Source organism: Coturnix japonica, chromosome 15 (genome assembly GCF_054131305.1).
Source record: "Coturnix japonica strain WE chromosome 15, WE-NBRP24, whole genome shotgun sequence".
In the NCBI taxonomy this organism is placed as follows: Eukaryota; Metazoa; Chordata; class Aves; order Galliformes; family Phasianidae; genus Coturnix; species Coturnix japonica.
Genome location: NC_140677.1, coordinates 6997319 through 7019364, shown reverse-complemented (window position 1 = coordinate 7019364; position 22046 = coordinate 6997319). Strand labels below are relative to the sequence as shown.

Sequence of the window (22046 nt, the reverse complement as noted above, 5' to 3'; positions counted from 1 at the left end):
ATGGCAAGGGGAGGCTTTTCTTGAGCGGTCCCCCTTTGCTGTTCTTTGGCAGGGTGCAGGATCCAGCACTGTAGCAGTTTACCAGAGTATTAAAATTCATTTAAAACAGTCAGTGTTAAGAAAAGGCATTTTCAGAGGATCAGCTCTCACTGCATCAGACCTTCTTTTCCACTGCTGTGTTTTTCACCATCTTCGCTTAATCTTCCTCTTCTTTTAACTTTGTATTGGCCAGCTGGGAACACGTACAGCTGAGAAAACAGTCGGCATCAACATAAAAAGGTTAATTAAAGTGATTAACCTTACCAACAATTCCCTTATGGAAGAATCCTATAGAATTTAATAGAAAGGGATGCATTTACTATGTAGTATTTAAACTGTCAGTGAAAATTCCTTAGCAGGGATGTAATTCCCTGTTAAATTCTCTAACTTTTTAGAGTATTCTCCACAGAACCTGACTGGATTCATCTGTGTTAAACTCCGCCGCATTTGGCATAAATATTTCAATGTTAATAATGTCTAAGGAGAGTTCTGTAGCAGAATGGGGATGTAGGGATTGACGTAAGGCTTCTCAGAAGTGGAGGAGCATTTTTTAGGAGTGACCTCGAGCAGCACAGCAAGGATTTTACACGACTTCAACATGTAGGAAAATGAATAAATAAAAGGTAAAACAAAATGGCATTAAATGAAAGTAAGAGGGAAATGATGCTGCTTTGCCGTTTGTGACTGAGGCTGCACCGATCCTGTCTGGTGTATAATCAGGAGTCCCCTGTTTACTGGAGCTGACAAACAGCATTAGGGGAAGCGCACACTGTAGTGTGGGTTTTATTCTGTGATAGAAATGGAACTATGAGAATTCTATGAGGACCAGCTGAGGGTTTTGCCTGATTCTTCTTTGTCTTCGCTCATCTCATCTCCTTGAATGTGAATGTAGTTATTGCTCCCTGTGGAGAAGGTGGAGAAAAAAGCAATTGTTATTTGGGAGTGTCGTGTGGATATAAAAGCTATAAAATGCTCCAGGTTTTAGTATACTTGGCACTTTTAAAATGTAAATGCTGAGGAAGATATCAAAATTGCAGCACATCTCCTTTGTGTAGCTCCTGTGTAATGCTGAACTCTGATACATCTGCTGTTTGTATAGCATTTCTCCTGATAATTTTTCTCTGTCACTTAGCTTGTGATCTTTGCAGCAGCTGTGAGCTCCTAATGACTTTCTCTCTTAGGCAGGTTCTATACTGTTATTTTTAAAGCCTGTAGTACAAAGTAATTTGACATTTCCCCATCTATCAATGGGGAAATAGGTTCTATTTGGTGAGATTTTTGGGACTAGACAGTGATTTGAAATAAATAGTTTTTTCCATTATGTTGCTAATTCCGAACGTTGATATGTTCTTCAAAAATGTGTTTTAAAACTGCAGATATTGATGCTAATGATAAAAAGGGGGTTAGATTTGTCAAGGAGGTTGTAGAAGAAAAGAATCTGACTCAGAATTGGTATCATATGTGAGTTGGGGGATTGCAGTCATTTGGTTTGCAGGGCAGTCCTGATGGGTGTAACTGTAGGGCAGCCCAGCTGAGGGGAATAGCTGCTCTTATCAAGGCGCAAAGAACAGTTGGTGCAGTGCCCCATTTCAGTAGCTCTGCGTTCTGCTCTTCAGCAAGGTAAGGAGGATAAGGTTAAGGAACTAAAAAGCCAATTGGATTTAGGTATCTGACCTAACTAGACTGGAGTCTGCGTTTCTGGCTTCGAGAACACTTTGCAAGCCCAAACTCATTTTGGTTTGTAAATGGCTGAGTAGATGTAGCTCCAAAGTATATCCGTGGATACAACCTTTTATCTTTCTGACTGTATCATTGGCTGTTAATCACTGTCCAAGCAGTGGTATTTAAAGCACTGTCTGTTACCTTCAGAGATGTATTTTATTTATACTTTATAAAAGGCATCTCTCTGCAGAGAACTAGCAAAAGGTCACTGCCAAACTGAAATGTCAGAAACCCTGTTTGGAGAGGTTATAAGCAAATAAGTTGTCCTGCAGTCAGAAGTCTTCTGTTGAAATGGTTTTGATGTTTAATTTCTTAGCCTACATTGTGGCCATTCCTGCCTTTGAAGAGACTCTGTCTTTTGAAGAGGGGAGGGTGTGGGGCATCAGGAGATACAGTCCCAAAGATGGATGGACTGACTCCTGGTCAGAGTGGCACAGTAGACTCTTGCAATGCTCAGACTGCATCTGTCACCAGGTCTGTGGACAGAAGGGCATCAGGGAGCAGCTAATGCCTTCTTAGTTTAAGCAGATCGTGTCCTACAGGACAATGCTGAATGACTGTGTTTAATCCAGCGAGTAAGATATTGATACTTTAAATGTTGTTTCTGTGAGCTGTTGCAAAAGGAGATAAAACTTCATTCTTCATGCTGACACATTTTCTGTTTGAATAATTTTATGCCTAGGAAGTGCAGCGCTGTACGGCCGACATGAACATCACTGCAGAGCACTCCAACCACCCCGACAACAAGCACAAGAACAGATACATCAACATCCTAGCGTGTAAGTAAGCACAACTGCAAGCATGTTTAATCAGCGAGGAAAGACACTCACAGTGTGTCTCTGTGGCTGGAGGAGGCAGCTGGTTTAAAGTTATATTGCTCCACAGCAATTAATAACCATTGCAGGAGGACATTTTCCTTCTAAAGGCAGTGGACATTTTGGCTTCTCCAAGGCTACGATTTCACTCCAGCTTTTGTTTTAAAGTATGCTGCAGTTTGATGGTCCAAGTGTAGGTTTAGAAGTTACCAGTTTACTATGAAACTTTGTGGAGGAATAAGTGGGATAAATTGATGATCAGAGCTCTGCTGCTTGCAAACATCTGAAAACTAGCCTAAGGGAAGTGCATGGCAGAGCAACAAGTTTTACTGATGATCCCTGCGATTCCTTTCTATTCCCAAAGATGCTAAATCTTACAGAGTACATCTGCTGTATTTCAACCTGCTTCAAGCATGTGTATGACTTGGACAAGCAATGATCTTTGTAGCACAGTGCTGGCTGTGCCTGTATTCCTATGAGAACTGCATATCTGGACACAGCTGTAGAGTGAAGATTTGTACAGGCCTGGAGTGTAAATGTAGTAACTTCTTCCATACTGTTCTCTGCTGTGGAACAAATGGCAGGTGTAGAAGTTATTGTGGTTTAGGAATAAAAATGGAGAGTCGTGGATGTCAAGTTCATGTGTTTATAAATGTTGCAATAAATCTTGGATGTTTTTGATGGCATAGGAATGAAATGTGTGTATCTCATGCTTAGAATCAGTTTAGGTAGCACACTCACTGCATGTCCTGGTCCAAGGAGATCCTTTAGTCCCAGCTGTGATTTTAGGCATAGGTGTCTTGTCCCTCTCAGCACTGAGAAAAGCACCATTAGAGAACTGAAGCAGGAACTTCAGTACTACAAATCACACAAGGAGGAACTTCTTTCTCCATTGGTATGTTGGAAGGCAAATAAAGCCAGATGTTTCCTGCTAGAAGTTGGCCCATGTCTCATTTCTGCGTGTGTTGGACGCACCTCCCAGCCCCACACTGATGCTTAGAAGCAGAAGGGCTGCCATTTTTTTCTGATTTAAGCAAGAAGTCAGACAGCTGAGTGCAAGAAGAGCAAGAACTAAAGAGTGCAACAGCATGATCTAAAGATTCTTATTGGTGTGTTGAAGTCTTGGTGGTGAAGGAGTGGGGACATTCGCTCTGCTCCCTGAGCCAACAGAGCTGAATGATTGCTGCCATGATCAGATGGCTGAGAGCAGACAGTTTATCCAGATGGCCAAGAACAGTCACATTCCACTTCAGTCCAAAGCCAGTTGCTTCAAGATATTCATAAGGGCTACTCCAATACATGGGAATTAGGACATTTACTTGCAATTCTGCATCATGTTTCCTTAATGCTTCTGTGTTCTGTTCTCTGTCCTGCAGATGATCACAGTAGGGTGAAGCTGCGGCCTTTACCAGGAAAAGATTCTAAGCACAGTGACTACATTAATGCTAATTATGTTGATGTAAGTTATTTGAATTATTTTTTCTTCTCCAACTCTAGATCCTTCCCCTAGAAGGAAGTATTGCTACTTGTGAAATGTTCATGTTTTCTAGCTTCAAGTAATAGTTTTGCTAGAAATTCCTCGCTATTCTGAATGAGAAAGGCACCTTTCTTTGTTACCTTTAAATTATTAATTTCTCTGCCATGATACTGCTTTCATCTCACTTGGCATTATGGTTTTCTTTGAAGGGTTACAACAAAGCAAAAGCCTACATTGCTACCCAGGGACCTTTAAAATCTACCTTTGAAGATTTCTGGAGGATGATTTGGGAACAAAATACTGGAATCATTGTCATGATCACAAACCTTGTTGAAAAAGGAAGAGTAAGAGATTTTCTAGTTTGTTAGCAAATACTCCTTACCATCTCTCCAAATCACGTGGGCAGAATTTGTTTTAAATGGTCTGGGATGATACGTGTTGATGCCTAAAATGTACCTAAATAACAGAGGGTTACATAGCTAGCCATGGTTTTACTTTTTTAAAACGCTCTAACCACAAATACAAAGAAACAGCTCAAACCTTCAGCCAACCCATCCAACTATGTCTTTGTTCAGAGAAAATGCGATCAGTACTGGCCGTCAGAGAATAGCGAGGAGTATGGCAACATAATAGTCACGTTGAAGAGCACAAACATTCATGCCTGCTACACTGTGCGCCGCTTCACGGTCAGGAACACAAAGATGAAAAAGGTGGGTGAAGCCTTCACTGTTCTCATCCAGATGCCTTCTAGCTTGTGCAGGACGCAAGCCGCACAGGAGCAAAATTCAACCGTTGCATAGGCAACTTGAAGCAGCAGGTGGATGGGAAATGAGTAAGGAAAAACAGGATTACAGGGAACCTGGTGATGGGTTTAACCTATATTTCTTTCTCTCGAGTTTGTTACCACTTTGGTATCAGAGCTGCTGCTGTCATTACCTATTCCTGTATGTCTTTTCCTTGCACTGTGTCTCCACCAAACAAGAAGCAGAGCTGCAGAAGATTCCTTTTGTCGTAGTCTGACACATTTTCATCTGAACAAGCTAATAGAACCGAATGGAGGAATTGAAGTAGAATTGAAGAATTCTTTCTTTCTCTTTCCTGACCTTTCTCTTCTCTCTGCTTACAATTTGCATGCAGGGTCAGAAAGGAAACCCAAAAGGGCGCCAGAACGAGAGAACGGTTATTCAGTATCACTACACTCAGTGGCCTGACATGGGTGTGCCAGAGTATGCCCTTCCTGTGCTGACATTTGTTAGGAGATCATCTGCAGCCAGAACCGCGGACATGGGACCAGTGGTTGTGCACTGCAGGTATGAAGGATCACAGAATCATAGAATGGCTTGGGTTGGAAGGAGCCTCAGAGATTGCTGAGTTCCAACCCAATGCCATGGGCTGGTTGTCAGCCACCAGCTCAGGCTGTGCAGGGCCGCATCAAGCTTGACCTAGAGCACCTTCAGGGCCGGGTCACCCATAGCCCTCTGGGCAGCCTGTTCCAGCACCTCATCAACCTCTCAGTGAAAAATTTCCCCCTGATCTGATCTGAATGGATGTGATTAAATACTTGATGGTCAATATACCTGTTTTGCAGTGTGTGCTGTTTTAAATGCCTGCAAAGGCAAACGCTGGACATTACTAAGGCAGAAACATGCCTGCCCTGTAGAGTGCAGGGAGAGGTGAGTTGGCTTAGCCTACATTTTAAGCATGCTCCAAGTCAAAAGCATCCTTGTTGCATTAGCAGCATGGTGCTGAGCTTTGAGCATTGCACTGATGTCGCTGTGCAGTTCTTGTTTCCAAAGCCTGGTTTCCTGCCCATTCAGTGCATGGGTTCAGGGCAGGATCACCTCCACTGGCAAGCAGAAAGTTCCTGGAAAACTGAAGTATTTTGTTCAGGTGGAGGCTGGCAGTGAATTGAAAGCCTAGGAATAGGTGCATTTGTTTAGTTCTGCTCTGCTGTTGTGTTTAGTGTGGTCTGGCTGTGTTACATGGATTTCTCTTACATTTTTCATAGTGCTGGTGTTGGCAGAACTGGTACCTACATTGTGATTGACAGTATGCTGCAACAGATAAAAGACAAAAGCACAGTTAATGTCCTGGGTTTCCTGAAACATATCAGGACACAGCGCAACTACCTCGTCCAGACAGAGGTAAAGACTGCAGTGGGGCTCAGTGTATGACTATGTTCATTTTTATGTTGCAATCAAAAAGCAAATCGATTTTTCAGTTATACCCCTGTAAGTATTGAATACATCACAAGACATTTATTGCTCTGGAATGCCTCTCCTTTTCTAGACCAGAAACTTCAGATTTTGCTTATGACTTCTTCAGAGTTGTGTGTGTTAACACTTGTGAAAGGTTTCTTTTATGTTTGGCCATATTTGCATGGATGGTTTGTTTTGCATTCCCTCCTTTAGTGCTCTACCCCCCGGTTAAAGCCAGCCAAGTAGTTTATTCCAGGTGCTTACTTGACATGCTTTGTTTATCTAGGAGCAGTACATTTTTATTCATGATGCCTTGTTGGAAGCCATCCTTGGGAAGGAGACTGAAGTATCTGCAAACCAGCTGCATAGTTACGTTAACAGCATCCTCATACCTGGCATAGGAGGAAAGACACGATTAGAAAAACAGTTCAAGGTAAGGCTTATCACTCCCATCCAGAGGGACCTAATTTCTCCGCTTTGTGTTGCTTGGCGTGCCTTCCCTGTTCATTGTCAGAGATAATGAACCTAACCAGAACACGTGATTAGCACAGCACAGCATCAGGGCTCAACAAGTCAGCCATGCTGTTGGAAATCAGCTCTGATGCTCTTGAAGTCAAAGATGCAAAGTGGAACACGAGCAGCGCTTTGAAGCGTGCTGCTGACAGTCTCCCCTTTTCAAAGGAGTTGGGCATTCCTGGGCCTGTGGGTAACTTGGCCGGAGGTCTTCCTCAAAACTGTGATTCTTATGCATATATATGGAGAAAGAAATGAGATGAGGTTCTTTGTGCAACTTGCTATTTCCATGTTGTAAATAAGTAATTTAAAATACTTCAATGCCAGGAAACACAATGTGCCTTTCTCAATGCTAATAGCCATGCTTGCTGCTTTTCCCTACTGTTTTATAGCTGCATTTGTCATGGCCAAAGTAAAATTATTTGCTTTGATCTATACAAAACCTACAATTTTCCAATTGCATTTTTTGAATGCATTTCTAACTTGTTTCTGGGACTGTGTTTCATATGATCATACATGATGTCTGTTTTCACACCTGAACTCAGTTTATTAACCACATAAGGAACTGAAACTGTTAAATTTTAACAGGTGCAAAGCTATCAAAAAAATGAACAAGGTAGTCTCAAAATTCACTTGTAGAAATGTCAGTACTCTCAATCAAGAAGGACATTCCAGGTGCTTAATTACAAAGCCAAAGAAACAAGCACAGGAGTGTGCACACGCATGCAGGAGAAAAAGGCATTTGACTAGAAAAGAAAGATTCCACGTCTATAAAACATATCAAGCTATAAGGATGGAGAGGTTTTCTTACGGCTTATGGCAGAATTTGCACGTTTGAAGTGCCATTTTCCAAAATGACTTACTCTGCTAGAGCTGCACGAGTGTTTAGAAACTGAAACTTCCAGTGTAGCAATACTAGTACGTAGACGAGTTAAGTGCTGTTGTGATTAGAGTGGGTTTGAAACTGGGACTAAGAAAGCAGTGATTATTAAATCCCTGATTTCTGCTGCCACCTCAGAGCTGGCAGAAAATAACTCGTGCCATGATACAGATGTTTGGTTTTACCAACTGAGAGTAAAATTACACTGAGTAGTGAGTCGCTACTGCAGGAGATGGGAAAGCCACCTTCACCCTTCTTGCTCTGGGAGAGCTCCCCATACGCCGGGGAAATATTCAAAGACAAATCTGCCTCCCTGACTTTTCATTTTGCCCGGAATGAATTTAGCTGACCGGATAATACAACTCTCAGCCTCAAATCCCTGCTGCTGGTGTGTTGGGTTCCCAAAAGGCCTGGCAGAGGAAAATAAAAATAAAAACTAAAAAGGCATTCTACAGGAATTGCCTTGCTTTCAGTTTGAAAGAAAACATAAAAGTTTGGGTTTTTTTTGGTCATAGTTTTATTTTGCTAGCTTTTCTTCTCCCAAACCTGCTTCCAACTGAACGTATCTCCAAGTCTTCGAAATATATTCTCGAAGGTAACGAAACGTACTGCTCTGTGAAAATGCATTGGGATGGAACTTCATTTTCAGGATGCTTCAAAGCTGAGAGCTGTAGTGATCTTTTTAGCCATTAAACAAATTGTATGAAAAGGATGATTTCCATCAGCATCTGGAGTACTTTAAACAAGTTTAACAACGCGGTGTGTTCTTCTACTGCTGCTTCTTCCCAGGAGTTGGCTAAGAAACCACCTCTCGTCATTTAGAGGGCTGTGATGACTGACTTACTGCTTTATTCTCTTTCAGCTGGTTACACAGTGTAATGCAAAATATGTGGAATGCTTCAGTGCTCAGAAAGACTGCAACAAAGAGAAGAACAGGAACTCATCAGTCGTGCCATGTAAGATCGCACCTTTGGTTTGGTTACCGCCTAGCATCACTTTTGGTAGTGAGCACTCTCTGTTATGCATGAAAAGGCGTAGCCGCTAGGAAGAAATGTGATCTATATAGGCCAAGCTGTCTTGTCTTGAGGAATTACTCTGATGAAACTGAACGAAAGAAAATAGTTACGGTGTCAGTTAGATATCCTGCCCAAGTGGAATGTTAATGTGAAGTGCTTAAGAATTTGAATAATTAGGTGGAGGATAAATTATGGATTACTGTCATAATTTGATGGAGCTCCCAGCTCAGGTGAGATCTCCCAGGGTGATTGGCACAAGTGTTTTTATGATTTACTTAACTTTATAGTACATTCAGTTTCTGTGTGCAAGCCTTCCTCAGATTTGAGGGTGTTTAGTGCCCAAGGCCACAGTTTCACGATCGTTAATATGGAATCTGTGCACAGTTTCCAGGCAGTGTGAACTTGCTAAGACTAAGCATAGTCACGACGTCATCCCCATCACATTGCCCAGAGCACAGGGCGTACAGGACAAGCAGTACTCAAAGTAGTGCAGCGCTGTGTGGGCACAGATTTAGTCCATTGTGAAGTTTGGTAACAAAAAGAAAATCATCAGGAAATGTGTTATAAATGAAGGTGAATTGACTGAAATAGCCTGTATGACTTAGCAGATTGTGTTATGGAGCTGCAGTGATTTCGCTTTGGCAGTAGGAGCCTGTTGGATGTCCAGGTGATGTCACTGAACCCAACCCTCAAACACTAAGCAGTGCAGACCTGCTGAGGAACACTCACTCGCTTCTGGGTTGTTCCTCCTGATGGAAGGGTTTTATCTAAGAAGGTTATCTCACCTTTCAGATGGGAGGAATGAGCGGTGGTTGTGCTATGTAGTGGTAGGGAAAGCAAAATCAATCACCTGGGTTTTTGTGCTGCTAGAAACAAATAGAATGCTACAGTCAAAAATTACCTGAAATCCCCTGTTATCACTGCATATACTGTTATTCGGTAATTCAGCCTGCTGTGAAAATCTTTGCTATAGTAAAATTTGATTCCTGAAATTACTTTGTCCTTGTGGGAATATTGTGCAGCGTTCTCTTTTATATTTTGGTTAGCAGGCAGTGCTTTAACACGGTTAAGTGCTGTCCTGCTCCTGCAGGAGATGGGAGCTGCAGTGTTTGGTTTGTTAACGTCTGAGAAATTCCTGCTTTCTGCAATGGGCCATGACCAGACTTTGATGTTCTTCTTCTTTTTATCTTTGTCCTATAGCTGAGCGTGCGAGAGTGGGCTTGGCACCACTGCCTGGAATGAAGGGGACTGATTACATTAATGCCTCTTATATCATGGTGAGGAAGCCAACATCTAATTACAAAGTAAAATCAATTCTGAGGTGCTAAATACCAGATGCCTATAATTGTCTTAATTCTGTATGTAATGGCTGCGTATGAGCGGATGAGATTTTAACACCTTCCCCATAATGTAAAGCTATTAACTGTGTTTTATTAAAGATTGTTGCTTAAGAAAATTAAATACTAGATGCATATTTTCCAGAGGTACAGTCAAATAAATACTGGGATTTAGAGTAAGTGAAAACAACGGGGACTTTGCAGGCTGGAAATGGCATTACGGAATTACAGTCAGTGCAAAAATGTTGTGATATAGAATGATATAGGGTTGTCGTGTGTCCCCAGATAAAATTAATGCTTCAGAAGTATTGAAGGCAATGAGTAACTGTGGTTTGTTTTGCTGGAAAAGGGCTACTACAGGAGTAACGAGTTCATCATAACCCAGCATCCGCTGCCACATACAACTAAAGATTTCTGGCGAATGATCTGGGATCACAACGCGCAGATCATCGTCATGCTGCCGGACAACCAGAGCCTGGTGAGTGAAACACCTCCTTCCCTGTCGTACAGCAGTGACTTAGCTCAGCAGGCCACTGTAGAGTCACTGAGTCATTAAGGTTTGAAAAGACTACTAAGATCCTCAAGTCCAGCCATCAACCCATCACCACTGTGCCCACTAAACCACGTCACTAAGTGCAGCATCTACCATTTTCTTGAGCACCTGCAGGGATGGTGACTCCCCCACCTCCCCGGGCAGCCTGTTCAGATACCTAACCACTCTTTATAAGAAAACATCTTTCTTAATGTCCAGCCTGAACATCCCCTCGGTCATTTCTTTACACGCTATAGCTACTTTCTTTTGAAAGCAAAGCCAGTTTACAAGTCACCCTCTTAAACTTTGCCTTAAGCGTGCTATAAAAGACTAGGGCAAGGACTTTGAGAGGAGCAAAAATGCAAAGCAAAGACATTAGAAAAGTTGCTTGTTTCCAGGAGTCTGAGGCCATGCAGGATTTAAGGCTATGCAAGATTACAGAAGTTATTTTAACGTAAGCTTAACATGTATGTTAATTTGTGAGACAAAGAGAGAGAAGCAGGTGACACAAGTGAAGTGCTAATCAGTACTTCCAGGTTTACTAACATATCTCAAGAGGACACTGCAAAAGGATTAAGAATTAAATGTGTTTTTTTCATACATGCATCATTAAGGTGCACAGACAATTGCAGCTGAGAATGGTAGAGAAACCACCTCCATTACAGCTGAAAAATAGCAGTCATGAGAGGCAGCAGTATAAATATTATGCTAAATATCATGTCATAAAACTAAGGAGTCAGCATTCTGTATGCTTCCCATGTGCATTACAAATGCAGGTCAAAGATCATTCAGTGAAATACGATTGAATCAGAAAGTACTAATGAAACAGAGAGTGTCAGGTAGAAATGAAGAGGTTGATCTTGTCTTCAAAAGTCTCTGGACTGTCTCTGCAGAACAGTAATGATTAAAGGGCAAACGAGGGGCACTGGACTCAGCCGTGTCACTTGCAAGGATGCTTGGTGCCAGCTTTCATCTTCAGTGAGCCCAGAATGGAGGCTGTCTAGCAGGGCAGTAATGTCTGTGCTCTGGTCCGTTGATTGGTTTCTGTTGTTGGCTTCCAGGGAGGGATGGAAGGGGACGGAGACAGCGTCTTCTCCCACCCTTAAAAATTCTACCCCTTCATGTCCATCCTCCACCCAGATCTGATCCAAAGACCTTCCACTGACAGCCTTGACTTGTGGCTTAGACCACAATAGATACAAATTCAGAATAGTAAGCAATTAATTGTAAAGGTCAATGAGTTTTTTCTAAACAAGTGTCTAACTTCTTTGAAAAACTGTGTAGGCAGGAGGTAATATGACACAAAGGTTAAGTACAAGCGAGGTAAGAGAACCATTTCCCTGTGAAACCAATTAAAAAGCAAGTGTTACCTGTTTGGACTCACAAAAGAGGGGCCTGGCAAGCTTAATGACTTCTAGTAGACTAATAGTAAGTTGGTTTTAGACAAAATATATCTTTTAAATGTCAGCTCCTGATCATCTCTATGTATCAAACCAATTTTTTGATCCACTGGACGTTTCAGTCACCCACAAGGTATCTGAAAGTCAGCAGTGCTGTGTTTTTCCTTTCCTCCAGGCAGAAGATGAGTTTGTGTACTGGCCAAGTCGAGAGGAATCCATGAACTGTGAGGCCTTTACTGTGACCCTTATCAGCAAAGACAGACTGTGCCTCTCTAACGAAGAGCAAATTATCATCCATGACTTTATCCTTGAAGCTACCCAGGTAAAATAAACCTCCAACTATGGGTCTTGGCTCCTCTCCAGAATGTTGTTAGTGTCATTGAAATATGGCAGAACAAAAGTTCACTAACAGTATTGAAAACTACATACTTGTAAATGCGTGTGCATGCATGTTGCTCACAGGGGAAAGCTGTTCTCATTGACTCCTTCTCCCTCTGACATCTTCTACTTCCAGGTAGATTACTTTCGCTAGCAAGGCTGTGTAGTATTGAGTGTTTGACATATTTGAAAGTGACAACATTGTTTAAAATTGTTAAAATTGAATTGTTTGAGGATGTTCACAGGTACAGAGATCCTGGAGCTGTGTGTCGTATCTTCTCTTTTTACATATGTGGTTTGGAAGACAATTCCTCTTCTCAGTGTGTAGAGGGGCTCTTTCATCTTTCATCCTGGAGTGGATAAAAGTGAAACTGAAGTAGCTAATGCTGAGGCTGATTTTTCGTTTCAGGATGACTACGTTCTGGAAGTCCGCCACTTTCAGTGTCCTAAATGGCCAAACCCAGATGCTCCCATAAGCAGTACCTTTGAACTTATCAATGTAATTAAGGAAGAGGCCTTAACAAGGGATGGCCCCACCATAGTTCATGATGAGTATGTCATCTCTTTTCTCTCATTTATATGAAAGATATACAAGGAGTTGCTATAGAGTATTTGTTAGGATCAGTGCATATTCTGGCATGGAATGCATGGGGTTTTGTGGTCTGAGGAGCAGGATCAGGGTATTTACCTTTCCAGGAATGAGGTTTCACTTGGCACTGAGGCTTATGGAAACCAGTTTCAAAGCAGACCTGAGCTCATGTCTGACAACTCGGGTTTAACATGCAGGTAAGACACAGAACAGGCTCATCTTGGCTGTGTCTTGGGATGAGCAGCAGTATCTTGTCACAAAGATATCTAGGTTTTCTGAGAGCAGTTTTCTTTCCCTTTCTTCTTCCCCAGAGCACCCTTAGGGGCCATATGGTGCCAAGTGGGAGGGAGCCCGTTAACACAGGGCCAGCATGTCCCAACACTTGTCTCTTTTGTAGTGTAATAGTGAGCATTGTCTTGCCAGCTATGCTTGAATGCCCAGTTATAAAAGATGCTAAATACTGCATTGCATATTATTAATTTGCATTCATTATGGAGCTGCAAAATACTGTGAAGCCAGAGCCCAAGTCTAACAGGGCTGCCTTTGGAAGAAGCTGTTTCATGGGGGCAAAGCACTTTCAGGAGTCACTCTGCCATTAAAATCCCAAGGCAGCCCAATTTCTGACACTTCATGGGTTGTCCTTAGAGCAGAACCCAAGGCAGTGTAAATGACTGCTACCCCTCAAGCCCCTGCACTGGAGTCTGTCAGCCCTTCTGTCATTGCTACAAGACAGGTAGAGGTAGTGGAAGTGGGAGAAATCTTCCCCTTTTTGTGTAAGTGTTACTAGCGTACTCAGCCATCCCAGTGGTGGGATCAGCTTGGTGTGATTGCATGCTCCTCCTGCTGCTGCTGAAAGCTCTCACTTCATATCCAAGTATTGCTGCTGCAACAGGTTCTTCCCAGAAGGTTCCTCAAATGGTGCCTTGGGCTGCAGGAAGTAGTTTTCCTCTCACAGTTTCCTGCCTTGCTGCCACACAGTGTGAGCTCTGTTGGCTTTTGCCAGCACTTATTAATTCCGGGCTAGTTTTAATATTCATGCTTTGGGTAGTCTGAAGTGAGGATTTGCTGCTCTTGCAGTACTTAAGATTATGTTTTGCAAAATTAGAACCATTATTGATTTGGGTATTCATATTAGACCGAAAGGAAAAAAAAAAAAACACCTCAGAATCTCATTTCTAACAGTGCTGAGTCATTCTTTCTGTAAATTGCTTTTTTTGGTTTATTTGTCATATTCAATGATTTTCTTTTTATGCCTAATACATAATTTGGATTCTGCTTTTCGCTGGAGCCAAAGCAAATGTAGCTGAAAATGAAAATTTCCCTTTACTACATGCAGCTACTATATCACATAATCCACTAATAATTACAGCAGTGGATTAATTCCAAATATATGAATTTTCAGATACTAAATGCATGTGGTATTTAGGAAGCACACGATGGGATGAACTCCATAGCAACATTTCAAAGTAGTTCCCAAATTCCAACTGGAGACCACCATCAAGAGCTTTAAATACAACTGCCCTTGTGCAAGCACCTACATGAAGATGTGCTGCATAACTTTCAGAGCGTCCAGCATTCAGCTCAGTAACCAACCCAAGTGGAAATGAGGCCATTAGGCCCAATAGGCATTTTGTCCTGCAGGTGATGAGGTGCAGCCATCTCCATAGCCCTGCAGGAGCCCTGCTTCTTCTATGGATTTTTCATCAAATATAGCAGGTCTGTTGTGATCTGATTTCTGCTTCCAATCCCTAGGCAAATTGAGTTTCCAAAAATCATATGAAATTAAGTCAGCATATGTCTCGATTTCCACAGGAGTGCTGTAAAAAATCCTGGTGGTAATCTTATTGTACCAGATGGCATTGCAGCACTCGCTGATTATTTCAGTTTTGATGTACAGATCTCCAAACAGCTTATGGAGTCAGTCAGCACCAATGTTCCCTTTTGCAGGTCAGGGCATTCAGACACCAACTTCCTCAAAGTCACTAAACTGGGACAGAGTTTTGGTCTCCTGAGTAGTGAGAGAGCAGAGTTCAGCTGCAGCTCTTCAGAAGCAATTACAGGCTCCTGCTGCTTAGGATCCCTTGTCCCCTGCCCCACAGTGCTCGTATGACCCCAGCATACCCACAGATATAGCAGCAGTAAGATTTTGGTGTGGCCAGTCATGTCGAGGACACGCAGTCCTTCCCCTGACAGACAGACATTGCTCAGGTTCTTCCTAAATGACAGCCCAGCTCAACTTACCAGGATGTGTAATGTCTCCTGGGTGCCCAACTCAGGAGTGTTGCATTTGGCTTAGGAATCAGACCTTAGGAAGACTGAGTTGCTGCCCCACTTACTTGTGAGCACTTCATATCCATGTTATTGTATATCATTGTTAGATGCAGAGGAACAGACAGGTCTCATTTCTTTTAATCATTTATGTTGTGCTTGAGCCCCCACTGATGAACTTAAAATACACTCAGCTGCAGTGAGGATGCTTTCAGTGCATGTGGCACACGATAACTGATTTCACTGTTACACTCCACAAGCTGGGTATGCTTAAAAGACTCGCATCCTTCTGCTGATACAGTTCTTCATACTGAGTAGTGCAGATATCCTGAGATGAATGGGGTACCATCACATTTCTTTCTATTCTTGTTGTTAGAATGACTAAAAATAACCCAATATAAAGCAATCATATGCTAGATATAAGGTCGAACTACAGTAATCAAATAAAGTCCGTGTTGACGTTCATGGCTCAGCATCAGGGTGCCCAGGTATGTTTCTGAGTATCTTCTCCTGTTGTGTTTTTTCAGGTATGGAGCTGTGTCAGCGGGAACGCTCTGTGCCCTTACCACTCTGTCCCAGCAGCTGGAGAATGAAAATGCTGTTGATGTTTTCCAGGTGGCAAAGATGATAAATCTTATGCGGCCCGGAGTATTTACAGACATTGTAAGTCTTTAAATGGGATATAAATGGAGAGTTTATGAGATTTTCATCTGAGACCACAAGCGTGAACTGAAACACACATTGTACATTAACAAGCCCCGCTGCCTCTGCTGCCTTCTCTTGGAATTTAAGCCCACCACAGATTTAACACGGTTATGTATTTGGAATACCTGAATGTGGAACTGTTATCAATGAATTGATGCATTGAATTCATCATATGAAATCATATAATGTGCATCAATTGTTTAAGATCAACATGGTAATGGAATGAAAAGGAAAATAGGGCAGCTGGACAAACGTCCTTCTTGCTGGAAAATCAGTAGTGCTGCCATAGTGGTTTTGCATTGTTCTGTCTCTCCTGCAGTTTCCTCATCATGTCAACAGAAAGACTTCATTTCAGTGGGCAGCAGATCAGCAATAACACTAAATGCTCACAATTAGGATGTTGGGGTGATAATGTTAAGCTAGAGTAGAACAGGCAGTTTGTCTCAAAGTATTGTCCTGTGATATGTGTGTGCTTCTAATAACAAATATCCACGACCTTCCTTAAAAACGCCACATGTCAGTGCTGCTCAGCTGCATGCAATGAAAGCACTGACATAACCTGTCTTTCTTTTCCAGGAGCAGTACCAGTTTCTTTATAAGGCAATGCTGAGCTTGGTCAGCACTAAGGAGAACGGCAATGGTCCCATGACACTGGACAAAAACGGTGCTGTGATGGCCAGCGATGAATCGGATCCCGCAGAAAGCATGGAGTCTCTTGTCTAATTGGAAACCTGAAAAGGCACTTAATTTGTAGAACTTCTGAAGACTGAGCGAACTTTTTTGAGGCCTTTTTTGCCAGACTCTAGGTTATACAATAACCCAATTACTTTTTTACACTGATAAAAGTTTTGATATTTATTTTTTGCCATTTTATGTCTTAATGGTATCCTACTGAGCATTTGCACCTCTGTTTATTTCACACAGTGAAACGCAATTTTATCTAGTTTGCACTATATGATCAGTGTTACTGCCTATAATCTTCTAATACAAAACAAGCCCTGATGTGACATTCCATGACAACAAACGTGCTTTTTCTGTTTTGTTTAAATGCAGTGAAGTTTTGCTAAACTACAGTGACCCTTGGATTTTAAATCTTGAATGCTAGGCCAGATGGATTCTCTCTATCCAGATACTGTACCCCTTCATTCCATATTTATTATTTTAATTTCATGTCACAGTTTTGGTGATGGTATTCTGCATTCCAGTGGAGTGGATGAGCAGCGTTCATCCTTCTTGACGAAACGTGGCAGGTGATTATTAGCTGCAGTGAAGGTGTAATAGCCTTGTGGGGCAGAAACAGTTATTTCTGTATTGTTTCACGTGACTGTTTTATACACTTACAGGCCTAAGATTTGCTTCACACGGAATAGAAAATGACCTACGATACAGTTATAAATCAGATGCCATTCGTGTGTGGGACGCAGTGATAGGTTTTGATTTTACGGTCTCAAAGTTTCTCCATTTATACAGAAAAATGTCAGGTTTTGCTTTTATCCGGCCCTGCGATGGGGAAGGATTTTGGTTGGATTTTCATCAGAGCCGATGCAGTAAGAAATCTCCTACAGCCCCAAATCAGACCTGTTTTCAGATATATTGAAGGTAGCAATATTTTACATTACTAAGCTATTCAATATTTTAAACACATTAATTTCCTTTCTATTTCTTGAATATGACCTCACACCTAATGGTATGTTACGTGACGACAGGCGTTTCTTAATTTCATAACTGTTAGATGCCATTTTTACAGGTGTGTAATTTTCATACTTTAGTGCTAAAACATAAAGTACTGATCCATATTTACTGGTGAAGCAAACTAATAAAAAAAAAACTACCTATAAAGTTACATTCTCCCTCTTTTTTTTTTGCCAGACTAATTCTTTAGCACAACCCCAGCTTATTGTGTTTTCCCCCCCACACCAATGAAATGGTTTTCCTCAGATATCTGAATCATTTGAATTATTGTTTGGAGCATCTAAGTATACATTCTCATTGGCTCCCTTTTCTTTTGCATTTCATTGCGATCCATCAGTGTTCATCTTTATTTAACAAAAGAAGTAAGCACATACTTGATTAATTCTCCAGAGATAAAGCTGATCATTTCCTTCATAGCTCTGCCCAACAGGGAGGGGTTACGGAATCTGCCTTGAGAACGAAAGATGTTGTTTCAGCCATCCTGATGTTTGCTATGCAGTTACAGGCACCATCCTTTACGCGTGGCGTTGATTTCTTCTCGATTCCAACTGCACAAAGCATGCATTGTGTTTTTCAGGACTTGTCAAAAAATACTGCAGCGTATTTTTCATTTCAGCGTAAAGCTTTCTGCCAGCTGGGACCTGCTGGAACAGACACGTGGCAAAGCAAAAACCAAACCACGTCTTGTGTTGGAGGGGAGGGCAAAGAGGAAGGGAAAGGTTCTGTGGATTTTTCCATGCAGAAGGAAGCTGAAAGTGACGTTTCTATTGAGAGTAGGTCTGTTGGTTTGGAACCTCTTGAGGTACAGAGAGATGCAGCCCCGCAGAGAGCTGTACAGACCGGTGTGTGCTAACATCTGGCCTTTTGATTTTAATAGGAGAAAGACTTCCTAGTGTGGATAGACTTGATTAATTCCCACACCAAAATATTTAGGAGTTCACCAGCAGCCTTTTGCGTGGTTACCCTTTACTCACCAGTTTGTGGAATCCCTCAGTACTAATGCTCCGAATAACCACTAATGCAGAACAGTGTGATATATCCATGATTTCTTTGAGGAAATCCCATGTCCAGCACCAGCTAGTCCAAATAAAAACTGTGCAGAGCTTCTCAAAAGGATGCATTGTAGTTTGCTTTCCCTTTGCACTGGGATGTCCCAGCACCAGAGTGAGGCAGTGCTGCATAGTAGGAGCTCAGACTGGAGATTTGGCTGCTGAACCCCCAAACCCCAGCAGTGATCCCAGCCCTGGGGATGGTTTCCATCAGTTCAGCCTTGAGTATTCAAGTTCATAGAGAGAAGTGTTGGGAGAAGGAAGGAATCCAAAGCCTGACAGAGCAGAATGATGCAGAGATTACTGTAAAGTAAATGCTGTAAGTAAACATCAGGAAAGTTGCATTTGTTCAGTACCCTTAGCTGAATACTTTTCATTTCTGTGGTGTGATGGAAGGTAACTGTGGTTCCTGACGCACTGCCTGAATATCCTTGATTTAATCTCCTCACACGGGTTTTAAAAGTCAGTGAAAGTAGGCTGTGGGGTTGAACTTTGGTAGATGCTTTGGAAATTCATGTGTTTGCATTGGCATTTTCCCACACCTGCAGTACTTGCTTGGGGCTTAGTCTGTGGGGAAATAATTTACAACAATGCTGTATGACTTCTCCATTGATTTTTTTTCTTAAGGGGGAGTAAGTTGCATGTTAAGAACTGTGTTAACAGTTAGATAGCCAGTAGAAAGTAGTGATGTGCTAGGCTTGAAGTGGAAGAAGGTTGGGATTAGGAGCACATAAGAACCAAACTCATGCAAACTCAAACATGCACCTCTTTCCTTGGGACTGGAGGAGGCTGGCAGAAGGCCCAAGCAAGCATTCAGAGGCACAGAGCTCTACTGGGATGCTCTTACATGCCTGTCTGGCACTGCTTTACAATGCCAGCCCTCCTTGGCATTCAGTTGGGATGCTTTTCAAGCAGCAAAAGTTCCCAATTGTGCATGCCTGCAAGTTAGGGGAGCCCCAGGTATGTCCCTTTGCTATTAGATGTGGTCCTCAGCAGCAGTGTGTGCATGCATGCGTGTCTGTGTCTGTAAAATATCATTTCTCTGTGTTTTGCATGGGTATGCACCTGCAGACCATGTGAAAGACACAAACATCTGTGCGTTGAGCCCGTCATTATAGCCAGGCTTTCCAAGAGGGAAAGTGTCATTGTAACATCTAAAATCAGTGGTGCTCCTGTGTGTGGTTATCCCGGCATTGGTAGGAAGGTGTGGGGGAGGCAGTCTGACTGCCCAGGTGTGCAGGCTGCAGTGCTGGTTCTTCAGCAAGACCAAGGTCGGAAGAGCTTCCACTTGTAATTAGGATTTCACAGCATCCTTTCCCAAACGTGAATTTAGGAACAGGATAAAAACATCCCAAACCTTTACCCTCCTTCCCGTGTGCGATCTTCTGTACCGTGGGGCTGTTGGAGGTTAGTGGAATCATTGACAGGATCTGCTTCATTTCAGTTGTTTTTCCAATTTCTGACTGCTTGAATTGCTTGAACCCAGAGTGATGTCTTGGAACGCTAGGAGAAGACTCTATGAAACAGCACAACTGCCTTCTTAGTAACCTTTTCTTTAAGCTGATGTATTTTATTTAGAAGCTATAAATATAGATGTTGATTCTACCAAAGATACGCACCGCTAATTCTCAGCAAAACAAAACCAACGTAATTAAAAATTAATAATAAAACGTGGTTGTCTTAAGGATTTCAGTCTTTCTCAAATTCATGTCTTTGGGTATCAAATCCTGTCTTCTGACATTTGTGTTCAAATGGTGCCAGTGAATTTTTATATGAAGGGAAAATGCCTATTTATTAATCCACTGCATTGCTGTGCTTTTCTCTCTTCTTTCTTTTTTTTACCCTTTCTGACAAACATCATTCAGCTTTTATTGTTACCCCGTTGCTTTTCTTCTCTTTGATGCCATTCTAACAATTTTAACAACATTGGCTTTGCTTATCAAAGGAGAAGGAATGCAAAAACAGAGAAAGAGGAGGAACTGTAATGAAGAGATTTGGCCTCTACTTTGTCGTAGCTGTTAAAACTGTTTTTAGTGTTTTTGTTAACTATTTGCAAAGGGAAGCATTTTCTACAGAGGATAATTAATTTCAAGAAAAAAAGTCTTGAGTTTTAAGAATAAACATGTCTCCAAAAGAGGAGATACTCAATTTTATACAACGTCACAGCTCTCCAACATTTGGGGTAGTGACCTCTTTGTTGTGTTGAACATTTGAAATGAGCAAGCAGCCATTGTTTCTAAAGACCGCAGCATTCACGCGTACTCAGATTTTCTTTTCCTTCATTTTTAAATAGCGAAACCATTAAAACTGTAAATATTTTGTTGCTTGGATAAGCATCTTCTGGGAACTTTGTATCTATGGTATATAATCATAGAATTTTATATTTTCATATAAAGCTAATTTTTTTCTAGTTTCACCTCCTTCCTAGTTCTGTGGTGGCTATGTGAATCCATACCTTCTGTGTATCCAGGTAGTGAGATGCCATCATCACACTCCAAACTGATTTTCCACACCTGGTTTCTTTGGGGCAGTGATCGTGAAGGTTAGATTCTTCTTCTTTTGGTTTTTCCTCCATTGTCAGTGTGTGCAATAGGAATTAGACTTAGCCAGTCACTGGATACGTTTGTCTCATTGATCCATTCAGACACAAATAAAGATGTGGTGTTTGGTTTTGGGACAGGGTGGGAGGGAGGATTTTGAGGGAGATTTTCGGTTTGGTTCGGTTTGGTTTTTTCGTTTGGGGGGTTTTTTTGTAACTTGAAGAATCTTCTTTTTGTTATGTTTAAAACTATATCAAATCATTCTATTATAGTGTTATTTAATATGTAAATTGTATTGCTATACATAAAATAAAGTATGGTTTTTGATGTATTTACAGACTTCTTTCTTATTTGCATCAAATACACATACAGAACAGATGCGCAAGTCAATATTTCATGGTCCCTGGCGTGCAGGAAGAATGATGAGATCCAAGGCCTGCTTTAATTAGGTCTCAAATTTCCAAGGAGTGCTCAGCCTGGAACTGTCTCTCAGTCACTTGACAGAGGAGATTGCTTCTCCCCTCTTAATTGTCTCAGACGATCAGAGCTTTCTGCCTCTCAGCCTATCAGCGCTTCCCTTTCTTCTCCATGACTGTTCCCCCCAGACTGTTGTTACATCAAAATCCCTTTTGGAAAGGGGATTGTCTCCATTCTAAACTGGAGCTTTGTATCTGGTTGTGACGTTCCTCAGACCTGGTTCAAGCTATCAGATGTCTGCCTGCAGGAGCAGGGGCTTCCACCCAGCTCACACGGAGCTGTGGAGGAGAAGGGAAAAGCATTCATCCCCATCTCGGGACAGTAGTGAGGGACAGATGTTCCAAATCCCAGGGACAGAGCAGCAAGCATTCCCCATGGCATGTATTAGAATCCATACCTACTTGCTGCACCACAGCCAG

The 22046-nt window shown here is 41.9% G+C and overlaps 1 protein-coding gene across 2 annotated transcripts in view; it reads left to right on the top strand.

Moving 5' to 3' along the window:
* The window catches only part of PTPRG (protein tyrosine phosphatase receptor type G), a 367775-nt gene extending 346294 nt beyond the window's left edge, over positions 1-21481 (top strand). For both annotated transcript variants that reach the window (XM_015875220.3, XM_085516326.1), the window contains 14 exons: positions 2444-2540; positions 3953-4035; positions 4263-4397; positions 4629-4763; positions 5191-5363; positions 6062-6197; positions 6538-6684; positions 8507-8600; positions 9861-9937; positions 10347-10475; positions 12105-12251; positions 12717-12859; positions 15692-15827; positions 16446-21481. In XM_015875220.3, the coding sequence (XP_015730706.2) occupies positions 2444-2540; positions 3953-4035; positions 4263-4397; positions 4629-4763; positions 5191-5363; positions 6062-6197; positions 6538-6684; positions 8507-8600; positions 9861-9937; positions 10347-10475; positions 12105-12251; positions 12717-12859; positions 15692-15827; positions 16446-16592 (1779 nt within the window). In that variant the 3' untranslated portion in view covers positions 16593-21481. The remainder of the gene's footprint in view (positions 1-2443; positions 2541-3952; positions 4036-4262; positions 4398-4628; positions 4764-5190; positions 5364-6061; positions 6198-6537; positions 6685-8506; positions 8601-9860; positions 9938-10346; positions 10476-12104; positions 12252-12716; positions 12860-15691; positions 15828-16445) is intronic.
* The last annotated feature ends 565 nt before the right edge of the window (positions 21482-22046 follow it).